Raw genomic sequence first — 17,892 nt, 5'->3', positions numbered from 1 at the left:
GACACAAAATGTTGAATTTGTGTTGCAGTCCTTGTGCATTATTTCAAGGTTTCTGAGGTGAGACCTTGTAGAAAAATCACACAAGTGACTGTTCAGTGGCACCTCTGCAGTATTTATCTAAATGTCATATTTTTCTTAAGCCAGTACTGGCTTGGCTTCAGTTTGTCATTGTACTGACATACATGGGGAATTTGCACTTATGGGAGAAGAAGGTCTGATCTTGGCAAGAGTAGGGTGTATTTCTGGGCACAAGTAGCATTTTGGGCATAAATGTATAGAGTCTGAAGCTGCACCAAGTGCTGGGTGTTCATGTGTTTCTCCTCCACCTCAGAAAACCAGTGCTGTGAAAATAGGTCCTCAGATAGATGGAATAGGTAAGTTGTGAAGGAGGGAGCAGGCTATTTATGTAGTGAGTGGGAGAGGGCTCTGGGGTACATTTTCGCATAGACTACACCACTGATCAATGCGACTGGATTATTTTTCTGATACAAAAATTCAGTACTCAAACCTTTGTATTAAGATCTTCTTTTTTCCTTTTTTTTCTTTTTTTTCTTTTTTCTTTTGTCCTTAAACTGTGTGTGCTCTCATGGATGTTTGTATTTAAAAGCTAAAAGCACTTTGTCATTGAGTTTTAACAAATGATTCTGAAAGAATAATGCAGAATCTCTTGAACTTTAACTCTGCTCTTGTTTGTATTAATAGAACTTGTCATCTTGGACAGTTGATAGCGAAAGGTTGTAGAAAATGCTGATGCCACTTTACGTTCAAAGTGCACTTTGTTATGATTAGGGCATTCAGAACCTTTTTTTTTTTCATTTGTACAGATTGAATTAGAACCTGTAAAGCTTCTGTCTACAGAAGACCACCTGGAGCATACCCTAGCTATTGAGAGAAGAAGAATCCGACTGGGCTATGAACAGGTCTTTCAGAACCTAATGAAGGAGCATAATAAGGAAGGTGATTACTGTGGTCAGCACAGAAGATGGAACAAATGACTTACGGGCAGTTGGAAGGGAGAAAACAAGCAGACAAAACATCTGAGTAGAGCTCCCTGAGGTTGTGGTATCACGCAGAAAAGCATGTGCCAGATTTGTGAGGGTGTGTAAGACAGTTATTCTAATAGAGTGGTATTTCTTTGTCTTTCAGAAATTCCAGATTTAAAAATGCAGGACTGAAGGCCAAGCATGCATTAAATAGATGTGAAATGTAAATCTTCATGTAGGTTATATGTGTAAGGTTTAACAGTTCACACAGAACTTTGCAATACGGTAATAATGACACTAGTTGTAATGTAGATAGAAGGATAAAATTCACTCAGGCTTATGGCTGTGTCATTGCAAGAAAGCACTAAGAACTATGTTTATGCCATGAGATCATTCCCAACAAGCAGGAGAAACATCATTATATGGTGGTCAAAACAGGTAAAAAAAATCTTAAACTCCTCATGACCAAATTAGAAAAATTGAGCCAAGAAACAGGTTCATCTTTATTTCTGATAGTAATCTCTGTTCTTAAAGACAGTTGTGCTTGAAAGTTGCTGTGTTCCCCTGCAAAAGAAATTATTCACAGCAGTTAAGAAATATGCTGGTATTTGGAAAACCTGAGCTATAACTCCATGTGTAAACAACAGACATTATGTGGTTTTACTAAGGAAAGATGAAATCTGTTGTAAATATATATTCTAGTCTTAACAATTTAATAAGACTGTGTAGAACTGAAGAGACTTGTTTGCTACAAGCAAACAAGTTATTTGTCTTCATGGTAACTGTCTCATAGGAGACAGTGTAATACCATGAAAGACAAATCAGAGGTTGCTGATTTTGGTTTCCACTGCCTTGCCTGGAAACTTCCTCGAAGGATCTTATCATTATTAGCACTAATTCACCTCCTTAAGGAGACAGAACAAGCAAAATAGGGGAAGGAGAGAAGAAAATATTGCGTGTAAAGGCTGCCAGGTAGCAAAATAGGTGTAAATCATATCCAGAAATTCCAGTTTGTCTTCTCAGTGGATCTTATGTAACAACTTAAGTAGGTCCGAAGTGCAAGTTAGTCAAATGTGTCCACACATTCATATAATCATAAAGTTAGTTAATTATGGCAAAAGCCAAAAGTAAAATTCAGGTCAAGTAGCTTCTAGCACAGATACGCACTTTTAAAATGCCTGACATCATCTCATGCCTAAATCTGTTCTTGCAAAATATAACTGAAAAATCAAAGATTAGAGTGAGGATGTATGGCTAAACATTTGAAAGTGGAATTGGAAATGCTCAGATACTGGAAGGTGGTTACTGATTCTGATCCGTATTTCTCTCTCTCTTGTGTTCTATATTGTCTCTGGTAATCACAAGTTTTGTAACAGGTTATGAAATAATCATGTCATACTCCAGCCTTAATTAGACACACTTGCACAGGTACCTATCATACATGGTGGTCAAAGTCTATGAAAGGCATTTGAGTAAGTGATAAACTGCTCCAACAACATCTGTTAGAGGTCATGCATAGCAGCCATGAATAATCACAAGCACAGGCTGAGGCAGTTGGCTGCCTCCGTTCATAGCTAGCCAACTTTCACAGTAACAGCTTCTGACACAGCTTCTTTGAAGGATATAGTGAGGGCTGAGAAGGATCACTGTGCTGTGATAGACTGCGGGGTGCACCATCCCCCACCTCTTAGGTCTCTTGAAAGAACAGAGCAAATCTTCAGCCTCTTGCTTCCCTTGCAAAGAGCAGAGTTCTTTTGTGTCTTTCTTTTTTTCTTGTTTTCAGGGTGCCTGAAGCAAACTGCATGCTTCAGTAACTGGGGATATTTTCTTCTTGGCTATCAGACTTACTAGCTGCTGTATTTCAGATAGTTTTGAAGAGGAAGATGCAGTTTCAACTCACCTTACTCATGTACAGAGTATTGAGCTTGTCCAGCCTCCTCATGCAAACCATCATGGCAACACTTTTGGTGGCCAGATCATGGCTTGGATGGAGACAGTGGCAAGTATTTCAGCAAGGTACTTTTCTACATCATAGTCTTTCCATATGGTTCTAAATGGATGTGATTTTAATATTAAGGGTTTCGCTGGGATTTATTTTATGAAAAATACAGACCCAAACCTTTGTGACTTTTCTTCCTCCTCAGATTGCAGGAGGCCTTTGAACTGTTTATGTGATACATTTCCCATAGCATGCCACACCACTGCGGGAGTGTTGTGGTTTAACCCCAGTCAGCAACTAAGCACCACACAGCCACTTGCTCACCCTCCACCGACCAGTGGGATGGGGGAGAGAATCGGGGGGGGGGCGGGGAGTAAAGCCCGTGGGTTGATATAAAGGCAGTTTAATAGGACAGCAGAGGAAGAGGGGGGAAAAAAAAGATAAAAGAATGTACCAAACAAGTGATGCACAATGCAATTGCTCACCACCCACTGAGCGATGTCCGGCCTGTCTCTGAGCAGCCATCGCTGCTCCCTGGCCAACTCCCCCCAGTTTCTATACTGCCCATGACACCATATGGTATGGAATAGTCCTTTGGGCAGTTGGGGTCAGCTGTCCTGGCTGTGCCCCCTCCCAGCTTCTTGTGCACCTGGCAGAGCATGGGGAGCTGAAAAGTCGTTCACTAGTATAAGCACTACTTAGCAACAACTGAAACATCGGTGTGTTGTCAACATTATTCTCATCCTAAATCCAAAACGCAGCACTATACCAGCTACTAGGAAGAAAATGAACTCTATCCCAGCCGAAACCAGGACAGTGAGTCAAATCTTCTTCTTCTGTTACACATGCAGACCCTAAGGCAAAAGAGTCTATGTTATCCTCCTGAAACTCTCTGCAGAAAGTCAGCATTGGAAATAGGAATAGAAACTTGGCCTCCTTGTAGTTGGTGCAGTGTTTTAAAAGCAGAGATAGTCATTAAGTCAGGATAAAACTGATACTGACCCTGTATCAGATGATATCCAAAAATGAACAGCCTTCTAAATGTTAGTCTGCAGATCCTTATGCCAGAAGAAAGAATAAGTCAAAGAAGAAGAATCAAAAGAAACAGGTTCTGTTTTGTTTATGTGCACACAGAATGGATTCATAGCCTTCAGCAAGTCACTTAGCCTTTCAGTCTCTCGAGTCCCACATCCTATGGGTTCTAGTATTTTTAGCAGTTTAAAGGGCTCTGACATCTTCAGGTCACAAAGTGTGAAGTATTTTTGTGACACTGCCTAGTATTGCTTGTCAGAATGGCCTAGACATACAATCATTTAATTTCTCTTCCCCTGAAATCAAACCGTTGTTTTTCTCCCTCCTTGTTCTTGGACTCTATACAAAGCTTCTTTGTAAGCAACACTTGAGTTTCAGTTTGAATTCTCCGTGCATACCAAGTGACCTAATTCACTGCAGGGATGTTAGATATGTTTTCGCTTTTTAACTGTAATAATTAAATGACTTCCCCATTCATTATTCATATAGTTTTGATTTGTAGCCAGTAGTTGTACTGATAACAACAGATTTTCTGTAGTGGTTGGATAAACAGCTTGCTTTAGTAACATTAGAATGCACTGACCTTACCCCAGTGTGTAATTTCATTGGCTTCAAAGGGATTGTTTCAGATTTTTGCCATAATATGACCCCAAATATTTACCTGTTTTCATTTGATAAATTTTACCTAGTGAAAATCATATTTAAGTTCAAAAAGAAAGGGAAAACATCAGCAAATGAAGTAGTGAAAAAAAATCCTTTGAAATAATGAATGTCAAACATGATTTGTCATGTTGAGAAATTCAGGAGTAATAACTGGTGACAGAGGATTGTTGAAAATATATTTTGTAGTTTATGCTTGAGAAATAGCTAGTCTCACTACAAACCTGTTGTGAGGCTACTCACAATTAGACCTGACCTTTGAAGGTGCCAGTTAAGAGTAGCTATGGCCACAAACTCTGATGGAGGAATGAAAGAGGAGAGCTAACCCTTGAAAAATAAATTTCTAAGGGCATCTTCAAGGTTACTCACCTTCCTTCTCCCCTCTCCCCACTCCTCCTCCACTGTTTTGGCTGCACAGTAAATTAAAATCTTGCAGATAGCAATAAAGCCATTTCAATATTAGTAATACTAGTTTGAAATGGATCTGTACTTTTTTATTTCTTACACTTGCAGTAAAAGCATTCAGGGCATAGTTTTCCAGGACAAATTGAATATTTAGGCCTAATTTCTGTTTTGTTCCTCTCTTATTTTCAGTAATATTGTGTTTGCATCTTTAAAGAAGACCACCATTTAGCATTTTAAATCAGAAGAGCAAATTATTCTTAATGAAATTACAAAGTTGTTTGAATGTATTAGTCTATTAAAAAGATGTACCAGTCAATTAATTAGCTACAGATAATTGTTTGCATTTAACAATACTGGTACATTAGTTTGCTGAGTGCAGTTGAGTTAAAAGCTAGGAATGCTACAAAGTTGTATTTTCAAGTTTAAAAACTGCACAATGAAAAATCTGTTCTCAGATGTGCATGTGGGATTCTCATTGAGGAGTTTTGTACACATGCATGAGGATAGAGCATGTTTTTTCAAAGTCTAAAAATAAATTACATTATTGTATATTGTCCCCTATTCATGTGATGCACAGAGATCCCAGTAAAGAGTGGGGCTTTGACTACATTTAGAACTGCTGAAGAAACCTAATTTTTGCCCACTCTGGAGAGCTTACAAACTAGATCCCAATTCCACAAACCCTTAAGCTGTATCTGTACTGCAGATTTTTTTCTGGAACATCTGTGAAGGTCAGAGAAGTGATGAATTACTGGAATTCCCTAGAGTAGATGACACAGTATTGCAAAACTTTTCCTTTAGCAGTGTGGCTGGATTTGATCAGGTGTGTATCTGTTTGTCCACTGTACTGGTCCAAAGAGCAGCTTTGCTAGTACGCTCGTGGAAAGAGTACTTGCCTGGCACAGACAATCTTCCGTACTAGACCAGCAATGTTTTACCAGAGTGGCCACAGTGTATTTCACAAGCAGTTCAAAGAGTAGGACAACCCAGCTGAACCTGACTACATGTAATTGAACACAGTACAGGATCAGGTCTGAAATAAGAAAAGACAGGTGAGCGGATGCACTGTGCAATTGGAAGGACAAAGAGAACAGAATTACTAAGATTTGTGTGTTTGTAATACGCTATTGTGCCCTCAGCTTTTGAAATTTAGCCAACAGTTCTGTGTTTCTGAACTGGTAAGTGATCAGTTCAACATCTTTCTACCCCTTGTATGTGCAAGGATGAGTTTCCCGGCTCAGCACCAGTAGCAAACTGCACATAATTTAGTAAACCAGACCAAATTAAAAAAAAAAACAAAACGAACTATGCATTTGGCAGTTATGAGTAGTTTTTTATTCTTATTTCATATAACACTGGCAGAAAACATCTGACAAACAAGCAAAAAAGTACAAATATTAAAAAGGATAGACTGACATTGTTTTGCTTGAACACAGTTTCTGGTGCTCAGCCTTTCTGCTCAGGTTTCTTTTAATTGTTTAAAGGCATTATGATCTGGCATTTTTATGCACTGAGCAATATCCTACTCCCCATGCAGTCATATAGAAATTAATGAAAGTCTGCGAAGTAAGTGGTTACTTTGTAGGTAAAGGATTCATGGCCTGGCTCCAAAAGAAGGTAATATCAAGCAGTGAGAATTAATTAGTTGGTGTTTGTAAAGTGTGTTGAAAATGAAACAGCATGACATAAGTGGTATTATTATGTTTGAAGCTCAAACTATATGCTCTTGGAGCTGAACATGTTAACTGTATTTCAGTGGGTTATGGAATAAATTAGTGTAATATAGTGATCTTCTAGGTTGTGCAAACCTTGTTGCTCTAATCACTACCCACTTCAAACCTAACAAAGGAGGTTCTTTAACATGACTGTATGTTTTGCTCTCTGTCTCTCTTGCTTTCTTTTTCAGCCGCCTTTGTCGTTCATATCCCATCTTGAAATCAGTGAATATGTTTAAATTCTGGGGACCATCCGTCGTGGGTGACCGCCTTGTCTTCAATGCAATTGTGAACAATACATTTCAGAATAGGTAAAGCTCCTCATCTGCTTGTCTTCCTTGACTTCTCCGGCACCAGCCTAACTGTGTGTTTCAGGTTTCAGCTGTCAGTAGGATTTGCGTTATTGAATGAATTATTTTTCTTCTGGAGCTTTGAGGGATATATCTAGATCTATAACTATCTGTCTACATGTGCTTTTTTTTTTACTTTTCTCAGTGAAAGTTTTTAAAAGTTTATTCTCTGGCTTTCACTCTCAATTTAAAGATCATTTGTAACCAAATCCCAATCCTGCAAACTCAGACCATAAATATCACTCTGAAATTCAGGGGTTTTCAAGGGATGAGTTGGTCCCACAGCTTTGATTCTTCAGAACACTCCAGCTTGCTGCCAGGATTTTCCTGTCTTGGCATCTGTTGACAGATCTGGGTTCTGACCTTTATGTTACTGGCAAAATTAATGCTTTTGTTTATTTCTTCCCAGTGTTGGTTTGGGTGTACACAGAGGTGAGGCTTTGCCAGCTGCAGTTTGGAATAAATGGGTACAGCCCATGCTGAAATTTTATCTTTAGTTGAGTATATGGTCACTGTAAGCGTGAAGCATAGATTTTGGCACACTGAGCACCTGCTCCTGGAATTTAGTGATGTGGCTGTTGACCAATCTTGCACAGATTCTGCCTGCTAATGGTTACTCTCTCTTTCTCTTTCCTATGCATGCTCTAGCTATCTCCTCTGCAGTTTTAGGGCTACTGTTGTGTTTGCCTCACAGAGAATGACTCTCCTCTGACCTTTGGCAAAGGGATAGCACCTCTGCTAGGCTATTTCCCAATCTACAGGAATGGCACTTTGGGCCAACAGATCTCCTGGTTATGCCAGGGGTGTGACACAACTTACGTGGAGCCCTGTTCCAGCAGGAGGACATGTTCAGAAGTTGCAAGAGGTGTAGAAAGACAAGCCACAAGAAGGCAGAAGCTAAAGTAATTCCTCCTCCAAATTCTGTACACAGGACAAATGTTATTCTGGCATTGCTGTTCTGTGGCTGTTTTCTTTGTAGGTGTATTTGGTCCCTGCAGAATGCTAGCAGGGCATGAATTACCTTCATACTATGCTTCTGCTGAATGTCAAATCAATATCACCCTGTTCACTTTTGCTGTCTGTTCTCACAGTATGCTTACTGGTGTTTATATTTTGCTACTTAGCTCACTTTTCGCTCTTTTTATTAAAGCTATTTAGCTAATGCCACCTTTTATTTTATTTCTGAAATGTGTCTGTCCAGACTGAGTAATTTATTTTGTATGCTAGAAGAGGTATTTGAGTCAAGCTTCCTGCATACAAGAAGGTGTACAGCAGTCCTTTTTAGTATGTCTCAGGGCTGCTTCTGCATCACTTGTAGTAGTTCAATAATTAATTTAAACTTTTATTTCAGTGTGGAGGTTGGTGTCCGTGTTGAGGCTTATAACTGTGAAGAATGGATCAAGGACCAAGCACGGCATATTAACAGCGCGTTTCTCATTTTTAACACTGTAAATGACAAAGGAGAGCTGCTCACCTTCCCCAGAATCAAACCCACTACAAAGGTCAGCTCTCATCCTCAGGAGCAGGATGAATACATACATGAGATTATGTGGTCCAACCCAGCACACTGCATGTCACACAGCCAGCCACTATAAACTTGCTGGGAAAGCAAGGGCTAAATGGGGCACTGAAATGCATCTTCTTGCCGAAGATAAAACCTCTAAATAAAATATTTGCCTTTGAGTGAGAGATTTGTTACTGTTAACTTCAGTCATCCAAAACTGAGAGGTATAGTAGAGGATAGTCATCATTAGAAATTCCGTAATTAGTTGATGGACAGGGAAGAAGAATCTGCTTTTTGCAGATTTTTGTACCTGTCTATATCTGTCTTGTGCAATCTCCTCTGACCGTAGATGAAACTCCTAAGTGTTCAGTGAATAAAGTTGTTTTTATAAACCCTTAATGAAGGTGAGAAATAGAGTTAATAAAGAAGTCTGTAGGAATCAAATCCCATGACATAGGTGGGCTTTCCAGTTCCTTTGACGCGGACATCTCAGCATGTGTTTCCCTGAAAGTGGTTCATGAAGCACTCGGAGCAGTTACTATTGTTGAATTATTTGCTGTGATGTCACCTGTCATTAACCTTACTGCTCCAGTTACGAGATTTTGAGAGCCAGCATAGACAGAAATGAAACGATTATTTAACATCAGTGAACTTATACTTTATAGGACAACAACTGGACAAATAATGAAGGTGTCCTATGTACTAGCTGAGGCAGTAAGGTTCACTACTGCCCATTACAGACTGTTCCAAGAGGAAAAACTGACTCTTCCTCCTAAAAAAAAAAAAAGGGCAGCTTAGCCTCTGTCAGAAAAACAGTGCTTCCCTTAAAGACCTGCTTAGAGGGGCATCCACAAGCATCAAGATAAGAACATGTAAACCCATTCCTTCAGAGTAAAGCAAACAAATCTGGGAAAATCAGTATGTGCTCAAGGTAGTTTAAAATTTCAGTGGTCATTTGACTGAAACGGACAGCTGGTATGGCAGTGCTCTACAAAACAGGCAAGAGATGTCTTCAAAAAATATTATGTAGTCCTTGGTTTAAAGAAGGCTGAGATGCACTAATCTGGAGATTCTTCTTATTCCAGAAGCTATGTATCAGCTCTTAAAGGCTGAGGAAAAGAAGCTTTTCCAAAGTGGCATATCTTTCAAGATAACAAGTCCTATTGACCTTTAATGCAGTTTGGTGTGGTGTATGCTCTTGGGTGACTTCCGTGCTTCAAAAAAAATCCGCCCTGGCAGAGTAGTAATAAGGGAAGGGAAAGACCTGCCACCCTGAAGGGCAGATCACATCTGTTTGCACAGTGCTTGTTCTGTGTCACAGATCCATGTGCACTAAAATAAGAATTCTTCCATGCTTCCTTTGTGCTTTGAACATCGGATGATGATGAATTAGATTAATAGTTTATTTGGTGGGTGGCATATTTAGAAAGAATGTGTGTGGTGCACTGCCCAGCTGCCACTGGTTTAGGACCAAAAAGTGCTAGGAGTATGCTACTGTGATACAACTTTTTAAATTGGATTGTTTTTGCAAATTTAAGGGAGTATTGTCAAGTCAGAAGTATACCACTAACTCGGGTTAATCTGGAGAAAGGCCATTGTACAGAGCACAATTCTTTATTATTTGTAATACATGTCTGGCATTTGTCCATCTGTATGAAATAATTTTTAGTTGTCTTTTTTTAGACTGTGTCCTAAAATAATCAGATGTGTTACTGTCTGGTTTACTTTTTATAAAGGATGGTATGAGGCGATACCATGGAGCTATTGCCCGAAGGAGAATTCGACTAGCCAGGTATAGTTGGGTTACAAGGAGAACTTGATTTTGAAAACTTAATTTTTTAATGTATCCTCTAAAGAAGTGATCATTTGTTAAGTAGTCAAAGTCTCCTCAAACATAACTGTTGCTTAACTTTCCAAATAATTTTCCCTGAGTTGCATTGAAATTATTAGAGGCTACTTGTCTCTGAAGTACTTTCCTCTATAGGTTATTTTGTTTCCCCATCTTTTTTGTGAAGAAAAAGGAGTTTTTGCAAACTTGTCTTGCAACCAAAAATTGATAAAATACCTGTAAAGTATTTAGAAGACACTTAAGCTTATAGAAATGATTGTTTCTAGCCTATATAGAAGAATGTGTAAAGAACCAACTCATGCTATTATTTTTCTTTTGAATTTTGTTTTAGAAAATGCATGCTGTCTGTTAAAGAAGACAAACCTTCTGATCTCTGGGAGAGAAGCAACCAGGTAATCTGTAGATCATGTCCTATTGTCTACTGGCATAAAATGGTGTATCTGTACACTTTTTGGGTGTGTAAAACAGTTGTACAGGCTGTATCAGTTTCTGAAGTGGACCTTCTATAATTATGCATTATGATAATCACGGAAGAATGGATAAATGTGTCATAAGTTGAACAGTTTTTTTCTTCTGAAAAAAGAGAGTAGATGCTTCACTATTGATTTAAGGTAAGTTTCATACAAAACATAAAATATGTCTTTAAGATAGACTCTTTTAACAAGTGGTCCCTTAAGCAGCTAAGTTATAAGGTCTCCTGCAGATTTATATCCCAGTGTCCCCAGCTTTTAAAAAGCTGAATTCTCCTGCAGAGGAATTAGTTTGGGTTTTTTTTTTTTCCTTTATCCAGCCACTGACTTTCTCAAAAATTGCTGTGAGGAGACCATTTAGTAAATGCTAAAAGTAGGGGGAGAGACATGGCAATACCAACAGACAGATGAGCAGTGAAATAGCGTAAACTTTTTTCTATGGGAGAGAGGGGTAAAAACATATGTTCATTCCTAGATACTCTGCATCAAGTGGTACGTGTTTCTGGCTTGGACATGCTAGGCCATAGACTGTTCCTGTGTCATGAAACGAATAGTGATAAACCTGAATTTAGGTGGATTTATAGACACCCTAGATGTTGTTTGAGTGCTGATTTTTTGTGGTTAAATTCTCATTGCATTTAAGATCTCACTGGCTCCCAGAAATTTTACTGTGTCTTTTTCCATTAAATGAAAAAATAAATAAGTGAGAATTATAATGCAGGAAGTGACTTGCTGTTAACAGTGGCATCTCCACTGTTTGAAGCAGCATTTCTTTTCTGCAAAACAATAAATATATATATATGCACACAATCATAAAAATGGCTTACTTAAGATTTATTTAATATGCAAGTAAAACCTGTCATTTAAGACTCTAAAGCTGTATTCTTTTTATACAGTGGTTAAATGAGAACTCCATCCACTATATTCAAGTGTAAATAATGGATATATTTGCAGTTTCTCTGCTCTGAGCCTGCTGTATAAAGCCATTGCTAAGCTAGACTACAGCTTGATAGCAATGAAGAGGTTAATTTTCTAGTAGATTTTAATTACTTAGGAGGAAGATGGACAAAACCATTAATTTAGTGGTCTGAGAGGTTACCTGTATTATCTCTCTGGTGGTCACAGTTTTTCTGCACTGCTTTATAATTGGAGAAGCCCGAAGTAGTATTTTGTTGTTGTTTAATTAGGATTGTTTTGCCAACAGCCATGTGAGCACATAATTTGGCTATTGAAAGTATTTAATTCAGAAACTACTGGACTGTGTTTTCTGGAAGGAAAACACTTACGGGAAAATACACATTTGTTTGCGATTGAGGGGTAATGATAGAAAAAGAATATCTAATTTCTGGAATGTTTAGTGAAATGTAGCTTTAACCCTTCATTTTCAGAAATGTATCTTATGTTTCAGGCGTATGTGAGTTACAGCAATATAGCTGCACTGACACGCCTAGCAGCAAAACCGGGATGGGAAATAACCAGTACACTGGATGATGTAAGTGCATAATTGTGGAATAGCTACATAGCCACTTTAGTTATGTTTCACCATAAGAGGTGGGTGGAGAAAAGCAACGTTTTACATTTGTAAATAAATACATTGGTTCGGCAGTGTTTGGTTTTACTGCGGCTAGGGTTGAAAACCAAAACTCCCAGAGTTTCCCTGAAGCATTGCAAAGCAACCTCTGGTTGTCCAGAGCGCTGTGCAACCTGGAAGTGCCATGGAGGAGTTCTAAGGTGGTCTGAATGACTGGCGAACATAGGACTTTGGATCCCAGAAGGGCAGGCCTGCCAGCAACTGATCAGTTGGGCTTGTTGAGCAGACACAGGAGAGTGTAAAAACACCAACAAACCCATATCTTATTTCTGTGGGATGTTTTATTTGCCACAACTGAGTGCTTCTATCGTTTTGCCAACTTGTTTGATTCCAGTGAAACACCAAACTTGGACATCTTTGTTTAGGCAGTGCTGTTGATGATCTATGGGGCTTCTTATGTCATTGCGATAAGCAAAATGTGTGTGGCAGTCTGTAATATACTGCATTTACCAGCTTTGCAGCATGGGAGATATTTCCAAGTAGCAGGCATTGTCTTGTGATAGTTCCAAGTGGACACTGCCAGTTGACAGGTGGCAGCCATTTATATACCATATTTTTCAGTCTGTCTTCTCAGAAAACCACTTGACTCTTTTTCTGTGCATGTTTTCCCTTTTGGATATCTTTCTTTCTGCCCTTTTTCTATTAAAAAATTACAAAAGCCTGAAAGCAAAGCACCTCTCTGTTCATCGACCAGTGTTAGAAGCTCAAAATCAGTAAGGAATCTTGTGTAAGCCAGTTTTAAGATAGGAAGATGCTATTAAGAAAACCAGTAGCAAAATAATTTAGCTGCAAAAAATCAGTTTTAACCTAGTTGCCGTGCATGTTTTCCAAACTATCGACAGATATCTGTTAAGGTTTGGTTTCTGAAATATGGTTAGTGACTCGCAGATTACTTTAAGATCATGTAGATTCAGAGATGTTTGGGGACAAGAAAAGACGGTTACAATCTTTTAGTCTGACTTCCTGCATGTCACAGGCTATGAAACTTCACTTACTGATTCTTGCATCTAGTCAATAAGCTACTTAAGTTAGAGCATATATAAATCATAAGGAATTCCAGTGATGGCAAATCTACCAGTTCCATGTGTAGGTTGTTCCAGTGGTTAATAACTTTCAGTAAACACTGTTGTGCCTATTAAATGACAGGCAGCACTCATGCTGGAAAAAGCAAGCTTGAACAATCAGACTGAAACATTGAGTGTTGTTTTTGAGCCTCTGCTAAGACTGTATTATTGTCCATGTGAAACTTCTTTTCTGCATCCACTGGGACTGCCAAAATCTCAGTTTCTTTCTTAAGCCTAAATGCTGGAAACCTGTTATAGAACCAGCACCAAATGTTGTGAAGAAATTACTTCATACAAAAAACCAAAACCCATGCACATTCTGGATGATGTTTTAAACAGCATGATGTTACTTCTCTCTTTCAGCAAGCCAGCAGGTGCCTTCTAGTATTACTGGAGTCTGGAACTTTCTCCCCTTTTTGGGGAGTCTTGATAGTAAGATCTGCCTCTAAGCCACTTAGGCCTTATCTGGTAGAAAATCTTGAGTAGCTTTTTCTAGCTGTTCTTTCATCTAATTGAAGTAGGTATCTGAAATCCAGCAAAATCTGGCTCAGGCAGGATGTAGGATGCAAATCACACTGATGCTGTCAGTGGATGGAGAGTAGCCATCCCTTCCCATCGTTCTGGACATTTCTGCATAATCTGGCCTTGTCAGTCATTAGATACTCCTTAAGGAAGCGGCAGAGATCCAGGGTAGCACACTATTTTTGTTTTCTGGAAGGATGTATGCAGTGAACAGTGATAGCAAACCATACTTAGATTGTAGGCCACTTTGATTGTTGTATACCATTTATTCCGTAAGTATGTCTTCTTTCGTATTTAGCATCTACTTGCAGGCACAAGGTAGACTGCTGACAAAGTGTGGATGTCAGGAGTAGGCAGAGAGTACACTTGTCCCCATATGCGACTGTATGCTTACCTCTAAATTAACCCACCAGGTGGATTAGATTTGCTCTTTGGCAAAGAAAATGAGAGTGAAATCAATCTTGGACTTCACTTACAGAACTCCTCCAGTCAAATTTACTTGTGTGCTCAAGTCCCTAAATGCCGGTATAGATGCAGCCTCAAGGAAGGCTTTATGCCAGCTCCAGTTAATGAAACTTACCATTGTGGCAAACGTTAGTTTGGTTCACTTGTTGCTGTTTCACGCTCACTTTTGTCACTTTTCAAATGTGAGCACAAGGGAGTATCCCTTAAGATATCTGTATCTAGCTCAGAACATTACCATCTTTCCTTAAGCACTACAGGCCACCACATGCCTATCATACTGGTCTTACGTTCTCTGCACTCATGTACCAAGTCTTGATCCTTGTGCTTAGGGTATACAGCGGCATAGGCACAGAACTACTTAGCCTTCTCTGATAGACACACATAGCAGCATCTCCACTCAAACAGATCTCTTCAGTGTCCATTAAGTGTTTTCTTGGGGAGACGCTGAAAGAACAAATAGTAGGAATCAAGTAGTAGAGCTGATCAGTGCGCTGCCTGAAGGCACTATTACTATGGGAAAGAAGACTGTCAAACACATTGAACTGAACTGTATTTTGGGATGAAATATTCTAGTAGGTAGATTTTGTGAAGCAGCATGTACTTCTCTATATGCAGAGGATTTGTTCCCTTTTCCCTGGAATTAGAATGACCCCAAGTTGATTGACAGTTTTTGAAGGTAGAAAGTGGCACTGTGAGCTTCTTGAGCCACAAGACTTGGAGGCCTATAGTAATAACCTAGCCTTGCCAGTGTTCACTTAGCAGAGAGATGTTTTAACTGCTGCACCTCCTACTTCATTTTGTGATTTTCAAGTCTAGAAGGCTCCTGAGACAACATGATTTCTCTTCCGTGCCTTAGAGGAATATTGATTCATGCATCCTGTGGCTGGTTTCTAAAGCTCTTGGGCCTTTTGTTTTACCCCAAACTTTACTTCAGCAAGATGCTTACTGGATTATATTGGGGTTTTTTTCCTATTCCAAAACATGAAAATACAGAAACGTACATAATCTGTGTTGTTGCACAAAATGCTCCGTAAATGAAAAGACTGTTAATTTTTGATACAGGAAAAAAAAAAAGGCAACAGAGATTATGAAGCTTATGAATGTTGTATCACTTAGAAATGAAAGTCTGTTAAAACTTTATAGGATTTGAGAAGCAATTTAGCATATCAGATTAAAATTTGGGAATAAAGTCCACTAATTCTAAGCACTCTCTTCTACCCATCTTTTTCCATTATACAGGGCTTATGGAAGACGCCAAGCCCTTCTTTTGCGAGGACTGTGTGTACATTGTTATGTGCAGGTTATTCGTTTTGAATTTTCTGTGTTAGGGTTCAGGCCTATGACTAGAAATAGTCCCAAAATAATCAAGACAAGATACTGCAAGTGTGGGACAAGAGAGGCAAAACTATGTTTTGAAATAATTTTTCAGTATATTGTTAACTCCGGGTGCTCTGCTTCACAGTAAAGAATAGGGGAGAAAAAAAAGATATTTTAGAAAGAGAAATGTTGAGTCATTTTAGGGGAAGGGGGCATAGGCCAGTGTGTGACTGATTTGCATGGACAAAGGGAGCTGAAGTAGTTGAACTCTGCTAATTACTAAATAAAAACAAAGTACTGAAGTACATAGGTTGGAGAGGTGGATCAAGGAGGTAATCCATATATCATCTAAAATCATCCCTCTTAAAGCTTGGAAAGTGCTTTTGTAAAAATCTGGTCCCCTTTGGATGTCTCTAGGTAAACTCCCCAAAGCTGCAATGCGCAAGACTGCTGGATATGTTCCAAAATCCTGGTGGCAGGGACGGCAGTTGCTTGGTTTGTCTTCTTTTGCTAAAGTCTGTGTTGCCTCACACATACCGCAGGGACGCTCGTTTCATCTAGTGTGGCCTCACTCCAGCTTGCTCCTGCTCAACAGTGCCACATCCGATGGATCCTATTCTTAACTTTTGAATTCCTGGAAAGCTTTAAGTAACCATCACTACCCCCTCAGATAAATCTACCTTAATAAAGTTTCTTCCATTCCTTCCTAAAAATCGTATGTTACCTTCCCTTGCTTTCCCATATTTATGCCATATTTCTGTAACTCAGTGTGGCTCAACGGCCATGTTAAAAAATGGTAGAATTCTGGACCAGTACCTGCCCAGATTTAAAAAGTCTAATCTCCTGTCATGGGTCACTGATGCCAAATTCACAAAAAGAATTGCATGAGGTCCTCAGGTTGCCCTGTTAGCTTTTGGAGTCAGTGAACTGAAGCCTCTATGAGGAGACTTTCTATAGCAAAGTTTTTACCTTCATTCCTAAGTGCTTCTGCTGTTGTTTATGAAAGTGGTGATATCTACATGGTCCAATAACTCAGTTTTTTCCAAGGCACCTGCAGTGTGAAAGGTATTTAGAGACTGTATATACACAGTGAGAGAAAGAGGTCATACTGGCCTCTAGCTCGTTCATTTCCACTTGCAAGCTAATTCAGCTATCCCTAACCAGATGTAATTAAAACTGTGATGTCACGATGCTATCAGTATATTTGATTTTACATTGTGCTATATATTAATGTAAAACTAACCTTGAATACTCATCTTCCTTTCATCTGTCAGATACAGTTTCATATGTACTCCTGAGAAAATCTGCTTAAGTCCTAAATGTGCAACATTTATAAGTGTTAAAATGTTTATAGCAATCATTCTTCATTTTTAATATGTTATTCACGTTCTTCAGATAAAAATATGGACTCATGAGGAGGGTGATGTGTTGTCACTCAAAGTTGAAATGCAAGTGAAGATACTGTCACGTCTAGCTTTCTCCCTTTTGTCTGACTTCACATTCCGCCAACAATGGGACAAACATTTCTTGTAAGAACTTACTTTTCTTTAATACTGTTCAAATCCACTGACAACTAACCTTTTCTGATACAAAAATTTTTGAGATTTTGACACTTTACTACCTAATTAAGAAGAAATTGCTGTAAGAAGTTGACATTAAAGATTCATTAGTCAAAGTATGGATTGGGTTTTCTACCTTAAAAATAAAAGTTAATTTCTCCTAAGTCTGATTTAAAAATATGGTTGCCCTGGACTGTTAAAAGAGAGACCTGGGACAGAGGTTACCATTTTCTAAAATAAACAGAATTCCATGCCTAGGCAAATGAATGTTGAAAGGGTTAATTTGAGTAGGTTGCATATAACTTGAGGTCGATGTATTGTGCATCCTCTCTGTAAGAAGTAAGGCAAAGCTGTGGACTCCTTCATGTTTGTGTTGTTTGGGACACTGATGCTCAGCTTCATCATACAGTCAAAGTGAGGAATCAAGAAATGGGGAACTTCAAAATGCATCTTTTAAGAAAAATAAC

The 17,892-nt window shown here is 38.9% G+C and overlaps 1 protein-coding gene across 1 annotated transcript in view; it reads left to right on the top strand.

Moving 5' to 3' along the window:
* ACOT12 (acyl-CoA thioesterase 12) overlaps positions 1 to 17,892 on the top strand; it is a 31,195-nt gene that overhangs the window by 9,665 nt on the left and 3,638 nt on the right. The window contains exons 5-12 of the mRNA XM_072860672.1: positions 825 to 966; positions 2,849 to 2,999; positions 6,926 to 7,045; positions 8,436 to 8,586; positions 10,325 to 10,380; positions 10,769 to 10,829; positions 12,316 to 12,399; positions 17,262 to 17,395. Of these exons, the coding sequence (XP_072716773.1) occupies positions 825 to 966; positions 2,849 to 2,999; positions 6,926 to 7,045; positions 8,436 to 8,586; positions 10,325 to 10,380; positions 10,769 to 10,829; positions 12,316 to 12,399; positions 17,262 to 17,395 (899 nt within the window). The remainder of the gene's footprint in view (positions 1 to 824; positions 967 to 2,848; positions 3,000 to 6,925; positions 7,046 to 8,435; positions 8,587 to 10,324; positions 10,381 to 10,768; positions 10,830 to 12,315; positions 12,400 to 17,261; positions 17,396 to 17,892) is intronic.

Source organism: Ciconia boyciana, chromosome 4 (genome assembly GCF_034638445.1).
Source record: "Ciconia boyciana chromosome 4, ASM3463844v1, whole genome shotgun sequence".
Classification (NCBI taxonomy): Eukaryota; Metazoa; Chordata; class Aves; order Ciconiiformes; family Ciconiidae; genus Ciconia; species Ciconia boyciana.
The sequence above is the reverse complement of the archived record's forward strand: the minus strand, read 5'-3'. Positions and strand labels throughout refer to the sequence as shown.